Source organism: Morone saxatilis, unplaced genomic scaffold, assembly GCF_004916995.1.
Source record: "Morone saxatilis isolate NCDOM2014 unplaced genomic scaffold, NCSU_SB_2.0 Contig17, whole genome shotgun sequence".
Taxonomy (NCBI): Eukaryota; Metazoa; Chordata; class Actinopteri; family Moronidae; genus Morone; species Morone saxatilis.
In genome coordinates, this window is record NW_023339729.1 from 16,540,770 (window position 1) to 16,549,620 (window position 8,851).

Here is an 8,851-nt window from a genome sequence, read left to right on the forward strand (position 1 = left end):
GGGGGGGGGGGGGGGGGGTTGCTGGTTCATGTTGTTGAAGGTGAACGCGATCATAAAGTGTGATCCCTAACCTCTATTGTAGACACACACATACATACCCCACTCCCTCATCCCCTGACCACTGATGCTTAGCTTTGACAGTGTGTGTAGGTGTGTGTCAGCGCGAAGGACAACACCATCAGTCTGCGAGATGCACCCAGCAACCATCCACCCTCACACTCCCATACATACACATACACATGCTTGCACAAAATATATATTTTTTTTAATTTCCAACCCCGAAGGCCGGCATCGTAACAAACACAGCACAAAACCGTCTTCTACAAGGTCAGCCTGTTAGGCTCTGTATGTTTATGTGCCACCGTGTCCTTTGTCAGAGTTGTAAATGTGCTATAACTTCTGTGTTAATGCATATAACCCTCACATAGAGACGTGTCTGTCTCTGTGTTCGTCTGTCCTCCACCTTCAGGAGCACAACATCCCAGTGGATATGGGCTACGCTGTGGCCCCTCACCACTCAGGTGTCTACCCGGTTCACCTGCAGCTGTACAAGGCTTGGAGACGCGTGTGGAACATCCAGGTCACCAGCACCGAAGAGTACCCCCACCTCAAACCGGCCCGCTACCGCAAGGGCTTCATCCACAACAACATCATGGTGAGGAGACAACACTGTTCATCACTTTGGAGAAAAGCCTCAGGGGTGCATCAGCATTGCTGCAAGTGCACACATATGCTAATGTGCTCATCCACATGCACATCCATAAATACGCTTTGATCAATTGACATGTTTACGCACATACATGAAAACTGATTAGTACCATTACAACTGCCTACTGGATATTCAGTGTTTAACATATAATTCTGTTGTTCAGCTGGGTGCCAAAAAGGCTGCCATTTCAAAATATTTTTTTTTTTAAACAAGCCTCAATGGTTATTTCATATTTTTCTTTAATACCTTTTGCTGCTACTGCTTTGTATATCTTCTGTAGGGCTAGAGGTACTAATAATTTAGCTAGTGTTTCCACAGCTGGTGATTGTGGGTATCCAGATACAAGTCAGTATTGGTTCTGTGAGTAGACACATTTTATAAAATATGTTGGGGTGTGCAGACAAAGCATAGGTGTGTGTGTTGTCTGACAAAAAGAGGTGAGTCAGGTTAGTTAGATAAACATGATAAATGTCACAAACAAAGTGCATCTTTGGAGAATTCCTACATGTTTGCGAGTGCTTTTCTTAACACAACATCATTGATCATGCAGAAGCCACGAATCAAACCTAACACTCAAAGCACGTTAGCGTCCCTGGCCCGCCAAGAGGAAAAATTATTTGCTTAATTCATTTGACTGAAATTAAAACCATGAATTGTAAATTCTTAGAGAAACTAAATCAAAGCAAGCTTACATGCAGAATCATTTAGTCACCAGAATCTGTTTGGATGTGTTGCTTCGTTGCTCTGTTCTTTTATCTTACTTTGCAAAACAGTTTTTATCTACTGTCTCTTTGTTCAAATAAGTGTTTGCTGAATAGTAAATTGTGTGCTGATTGTTTCTTGCAGTCTTAAACAGAAAATCAATGATGCTGTGTGTGGAGTGTAACCTCCGTGTGTGCACGCCTATGTGTGTGTGTGTGTGATATGAATTCTTTGACCTCGTCTCACCACAGTGTGCTCGGCTCCATGTTGATTCAATATTTAATGGCTTCCCAATGCGGCTAAAGGGGTGAACTTCTCTGTGTGTATGCATCTGTGTGCATTTGTATATTTGTATATGCGCAGGATGTGCATCACAGAATGAGGATCTAGTAATGAGGGCATTTTTACACTTTCATGCTCCAATAAATAATTCATCAGTCACTGTTTGAGACAGCAATAGAATAAAACTCTTGTCACCCATTTCACCTAAGCAAGTTGTCTTCTTCCCTCCCTCTGTCTCTCCTCATCCTCCTCCTTCTCCTCCTCCTCTTCATTCACTTGTCAGTCAGGTTCTTTGTCAGTGTGCACAACTGCTCCCTTATTGACAAAAGAACCAATCACATCTGACACCAAAATTACCAGCCCATGTTGTTCTGGCGTATTTTGGGTCTTGAACAAACAATTTGAACAGACAGCTGTGTCAATTTCCTAATCACTCCTCGAAGTCTGTGTTATTTCTTGACATCTTGTCACAGCATCATAAAAGACAGCTACTTAATCCTACTTCCTTTCAATACAATAACAAGCTGACAGTTTGACAGCCTATAATGTGTTATTATACATTATCAATAGTAAGGTATTGAAAAGCATCAGTAAATCATTGAAATACCAAGCAACTAAACAAAAACATACTTTACAACACGATACATCACAAAGCAAGTCAGAAAACAAGAGAAACAACAAAGAACAAGCTGGGAGAAAATCTTATTTGTTTGATACAAGAATAAAAGATTTTTTTGAAGAAAAGCTGAAGAGGAAGTAGATGCTGAAATAAAATTAAATCTCCAGCAAGAATTACTTTCAAGCTTACCATCGAGCTGCATCCAATGATGGATGCAGCTGTTCTCTGAAAATTGTTTTTGTAACTTTTGTCCTGACTGTCTTTCAAATTAAACTCAGGACAATAGTTAATATTGGTTGGTCTAAACTTCCTGTTGGAAGGTTTGCCAATGCACCAAAATAACATTGGTAGGGGAGCAAGGACATGTGCAATGTCATTGTTGAAAGCTGATGATCACGTAGAGAGTGAGCTTTCATCAGCAGAGCTTTCCTGATCTCTCAGTTTTGTCAGGAAATGAAGGGACTTAAAATGCCTTGAAGGAAACACTTGTCACTACTGGGTAGAGACTCTCCAGAGAGGCTGCCCTGCTCTGCTGCAAGCTAGTTTGGATGTTTACTAAAGAAATCACACGTAAAACTGTTCAGTAGAATCAACCATTATTTATTTATTTATTTATTTATTTATTTATTTATTTATTCTCTAAAGGAAAATGCTATGATGTACTAACCTCTGGTAAGCACATCGGGACCTCAGAGGTCTCAGAGGAATCCAATATGCTGCATCAAATGAACTCCTACCTTAAACAGTGTATGTTGACAGGACAGCACACCACAGTCCTCCATCTTGGCTAAGCAGAATTACGTACGTTAAAAAATTCACAATTTCACAGTTTATTGCTGATTTTGGATCAGAAAGTTGAGCAGTCATATCACATAATCTTCATTAGCAGATAGAGTTTACCCAGTTGTCATGGAGATTTGTATGTCCAAATTCCCATTTGTTCTGAGCTCTTTGAGGATGTTAAACTTAATCCTCAACCTCATCAAGAAGATTTTAAGCTAGCCTTTTAAGCCAACATGACTGAAAATTCCTGTGCTCAGAAAAAACAGAACATCTAAAATTCACAAAGCAAACACCATCTGCTGATGAAGAACAATGTAATAGGATTTAAAGCTACACAACAGCGACTCAATGGACCTTCAGGTGACATTGTTAAGTCAAATTTAATTTCTAAATCTGTAGAAATGCACAAATATGTGTTTGTAGCCATTGTTAAATATATTAAGGAGAGAAATGTAAAAGCTGTGTTGGGAAACAGTGTAAAGGCTCATTTTTTGCTCCTAGACATTGCATGCTGCACTGACTAAATAGCAAAGGGAGGCTAAAAAAAAGAGAACAAACTCAAAACTTAGCTCATGGAGGCAGAAATTTTTTCTGAGAGGCAGTTTTTGTGTGCGTGTGTATGTGTGCACTTTTAAATCTTTTCACTATAAACTGGCCTGTGAGCTTTCAGATTGTGATAATTCATCTAGCCTCCTGACCTCTGATAAAGTTACCATGGGACATCACTCATAACCTTCCCATTTTCTTTACCTTTCACATTTTTTCACTTCCAATTTTTCTTGCAATTTCTGTCTATTAATCTCTTTCCCCTGTGCTTCTCTCGCTCCATCTTTGTTTGCTCATAGGAGGACAGCAAGTTGTCTTAAGGCTGTAAAATTGGTGTTTGGGTGTCTCTGTCAGCAGATTGAGAGCCACCCACTGGACCCACAGTATCAGAACAAATCAGACTGAGATATGGGATTGTGCTCTGTGTGTGTGTGTGTAAGATAGATAGAGAGAGTACACTCGCGCAAACATGCATACTTGTGTGTGTGTATTTCTTTTTAAAATGTACTATATCAGTTTGAGCTATAGCTCTGTGGATAATTGGTTTGGTGAAATAGTGCTGAGTGTCTGTGGCTCTGGTGGCCTTCTCTCTCTCTCTGTCTGTCTCTCTCTTTCTCCCGTGTGTGTGAGTGTGTGCATGCGCGGGTGTGTGAACGACTCTGCAGTGTTTTATAGATAAACCAATATCTGCGCTTCCAGCCTTTACTCTCTATTTCACACAGAGAAGTGCTCCACAAGGAGTTCACAATAAAGACCTTCTTCCCCTCTCCTCTCATCTTATTCTCTTCTTTTCATTTAATTCATTTGATGACCTAATGAAAAGCGATTAATTCATCAGCTGTTAAACACATTTATCTAGCACTCTGTTGGAAGTTTATATCTTTTTGGGCACATTAGTTTGCACATTTTTACGACATAATTTTAAATACATACTTGACTCTTAACTCGCAGTGGATACTTTTTGACAAATGCTACTATAACTCCCTGATTATTCTAATGTTAAAATAGAAGCCAAAATCAATTGTTGTCACTTGTAAAACCTTATACAACCAAAACATTGCTGCATTCACTAGTAGCAATAAAGACAATCTGAGAAATTGACATCTGCTTTCATCAACCAAGTCACAGAATATGTAACTCACACAAGTGTTGGTGTTGTTGATGGTGTTTTTTGTAGCTAGTGGTGCATGGTGCACCTGCTCAGGGCGGGATTAAAAGTAATCCATTATCATCTCCTTCTGCTTCAGTAAACAACAAGTCACCAAAATACCTAACAGGTGTAGGTGCCCCAGAAAGATTTAACTTCACCAGTGCAAATCAATGCCTGATGCTATGCACCTGCATAAAAACAAGGTGTCTGCTGCTGAAGTAAGTGAAGTAATCTCGGTTGGACAGCCCTTCAGGATTTGTGCCTCTAGCACAGCAGTAAATGCTGTGTCCTAATTTGACTCTTGGACCTAATAGACCTTCTTTACAGGGCACATGTTGGCTTGTCATCACAAGAAAGGCACAAGTGGAACCAATAACATTTCATGATTGCTCCTTTCTAAGTGTCTCAGTAAGTTGTGTCAGTGAGACAGCATGCACCATACCAGAGTGCTGGAACTCAAACAACTAAATGGAGCAGAACTATCATGTAGGTTATTAATTTCACCTGTGCTTTTGACAAGTCAAAATGCCAGTTGTTAAACAAGTCTGATTCTGCAAGGATTTGACTTGAAACATCTGTATAATCGGCACCTGTGCTTCTCCACTGTGATAGGTAACATTACAATATGTTGGATGACACAACATCAGAATATCCCTGACCTGCTCTTCTGTCTGCTTCTCATATTTAATAAAAACACAGTGTAGAAAAACTTGACTCTATCACTGTACATTTCATCCTTACATCTGTCATCTTTTATTCTGCCAGCTGAATTCCTTTTATTTTTTTAAGTGATCTTTGTACCTGGTTTGTTTGTACTTTGGCCCTAAAAAAATAGCTGTTTTTAGTTTGCTGTCTAATCTCAAATCATTGTATCAAAGTGGTTTCATATGCCACTTAAAGGGGAAATTCATCGTTTTTACACATTAAAGTCTGTTTACAGGTCTTGTGGAGTACTTCTGCATATGTGAAAAAAGTGTGTGGCCCTCAGAAGGAGCGAAGCAAACTGTTAGAACTTAGACTTATGGCCAGGATTTAGTAGCATCTAGAGGTGAAGTTAAAAATGTCTCATTCTAACGTAACAAACACACTTAATCTTATTTTCTGGTGACACTAAAGTAAACATATAATATTTAATTTCTGCAATAGAACCTCATCTCTGCTTTAGGCTTGTGGCTGGACACTTCTTAGCCGGTGCTAGCATAACACACCTGAATCATGCCAAGTTTTGACAAGGAAGAAAAATGTGCTGAATGAAAAAGACATTATCTCTCCTTCTTTTGCATCAATCTTTATCATTTTTTAAACTGTCCATCATGAGTCTGACAATATTATAGGAGTGTAATTAGCTTATGATGATGATGATTTTATGTTTATGTGCCTGTGTAGGTCCTGCCTCGTCAGACGTGTGGCTTGTTTACTCACACCATCTACTATAAGGAATACCCTGGTGGACCTAAAGAACTGGACAAAAGCATCCGTGGGGGAGAGCTGTTTCTCACTGTGCTACTCAACCCAGTGAGTCAGAGAAACCACACACACACACAATCAAACACTAACGCTTGCACATGCAAACGGATATACAGAGTGAGAAACAGGGAGGACTGTTACTTTCTATTTTGATTTTTGCACCTTAAAGAGGCACCAACTCGGTTTCCCGCTCTCTCTACAAAGGTAACTTCCTCTCTGTCTGGTTCATTCTCTTTCATTTTTGCTTTGTGTGTAAGTGCATGTGTGTGTCTGTCTCTTTTCCTGTCAGGGGCTGCTTCTCACAGTGGAGCTGTGTTCATCTCCCCACTTTAAATTAGGTCTCACCACAGGGGGGTTGCTGTCACACACACACACACACACGCACGCGTGTCCTCCCCCTCGCGCTTACCCCTGCTGTGTATGTCAGCTCAACTCGATTCTGCTTTGAATTAAGGAACAGAATTAGGTTTTGGTGGCAGTTAAGATGCTCATCCACTTGCACGTGCTCACGAGCACACGCAGGCACTCAGTCAAGTCAAGTCAAAAGTAGGCATAGACATTCCCAGGAATTATCCCCAAACAATCTCTCTCTGACTCAAACTGCACACGTGCACAACACACAAAATGATGCTCTAAGACCTGCAGTAGACTGTATTGAAGTGTCAGGTAGAGGAGTGCTGAACTAGAGGAGCTGTCAGAACTCAGCGAACATCATAGAGGCAAGTCACACAACACCCCAATCTAGCCCTTTCTTCTTTCCCTGCACCACTTTGTCTCTGTCTGTCTTTTTGCTATTCCTTTTGTTTCTATTTCATGACAGACTTCTTTTGTTATTTCATTTCTTTCTATGTTTCATTCTGTCTCTGTGTCTTTTTATTTATTTAAATGGGTTTTTTGTTCTGTCTGTCTTCTGTGTCTTCTCTGGCTACGCATGTCAGTGCATCCCTGTTTTAAAATGATAATAACACATGACATTTGCATTGATATATTGTAAAAGCTTGTTGTTCTTGTTGTTCACGGTTGACACAAAAAAAGGAATCCGTTTATAACCAATTCAAAAGAACTCTTATAATTGCCTAATTTTGCTGTTCCCAACTTCTCTGTATGAGGTAGCACTTTCATTGAAAAAAAGTCCTTTGGTACACATGAAGTGAAATGTTTTACATTTCCCCTGGCAGGGACAATGGTTTTCTAATAATAGACCAAAGAACTAGGTGGTTAGCATGGAGTAAAAATTGGAGGGAGCGTAATTTACCTTTTTCTATCTAAAAGCTGGAGTGATTTGGGGAGCTGAATTGCTTGTAATGTATTGTTACAGCAAGGCGTCAGCGGGGAAAACATGCGAGTTGAATGGTCACCTGTGCCTATAAAAGTCCTTCTCAGTCTTTTTGAACATGCGCCATTGAAAGAATTGTGTGCGTATGTGGCCTTTAGCATGAGCAGCAAAAGCCAACATTGCTGAACAAACATAAGAACTGTTGAGGAAAGCCAGTTGTGTTATATTTTATCTTTGGGTTGAAGATAACAGAAGGAAAGACTTCCATAAGTGTCTTGTAAAAGGGAAATGCCAAGGTTTTCAATTCCGATAGGGCACTATAACATGTTTTTTTTGTTTTTTTTTACTAGAGATTAATAGGCATTGAGCCATGCAGTCTGTAAAAATGACTGACACATTCAGTTTGAACCAAATTAAAATCACAGACTTGCTCTTATAAGAATTATATTAACCCACTTCCCCTTTTAAAACTTTTCCTGTTCAAACTATCACACAGTGGTCACAGGTTGCCTTTTGGTTCCTAAAATCAAAAAGACCAGGAGCTTCTTACATGACTACATTGAACACCTCCAGAATAAACACTCCTGGTCCACAAATTCAAGGCTCCAAATTATCAAATAGAGGGTAAACACAGTGCAAATGCATTGAACCCTAGCTTATTTATTCTGCTTCTGCTTTTTAACTGTTACGAAATGCTAGTACGTAAAAAGGACAACAAAATTGATAATTATCAGAGAAATGCTGTAGAAATAAACTAAATAAACCAAGTTCTATAGGCAACATAGTAATAGTAAATTAGATTAATTTGGAAAAGGTAAGAAAAAATATATATAAAAATATAAAATTAATTGATTGTATAAACGCATTGCTTTGTAATAAAAATATAGTGCAAAACATAATATACCCAAATTACAAAATATTTTTTTCATCACTAAAATGCCTCAGTTTCCTAACGGTATGCAGGCTACGGTAGAAGCAGTCTGTTGTTTTCTTGTGGTCTTCATTTTATTTAAGAAAATCCTGTGAAGTTTACATAGAATTTACCTCATATATTCTCCTCCATCAAAACTAATGTGACTGAGCTGTGTGTTCCTGTGGTGATTTGAAGTGCCAGAAACAGTTTGTGTATGTGTTTGTGTGTGTGTGTGTGTGTGTGTCTGTGTGTAGCTGTATCTTTTTATAACTGAGGACAAAGGACCTAACTACGTTTTTGCTCTCATCACCAGTGATGTCATCTCAACATGAGCTCACAAACCAAGAGGGATGCCTCGGCACGCTCACTGTCCCTTTCTATCATTTTCACACACACACACACAC

The 8,851-nt window shown here is 39.4% G+C and overlaps 1 protein-coding gene across 1 annotated transcript in view; it reads left to right on the forward strand.

Moving 5' to 3' along the window:
* LOC118326699 (bifunctional heparan sulfate N-deacetylase/N-sulfotransferase 4-like) overlaps positions 1-8,851 on the forward strand; it is a 41,234-nt gene that overhangs the window by 15,213 nt on the left and 17,170 nt on the right. Inside the window, exons 5-6 of the mRNA XM_035659743.1 lie at positions 470-655; positions 6,178-6,310. Coding sequence (XP_035515636.1) covers positions 470-655; positions 6,178-6,310 — 319 coding nt within the window. The remainder of the gene's footprint in view (positions 1-469; positions 656-6,177; positions 6,311-8,851) is intronic.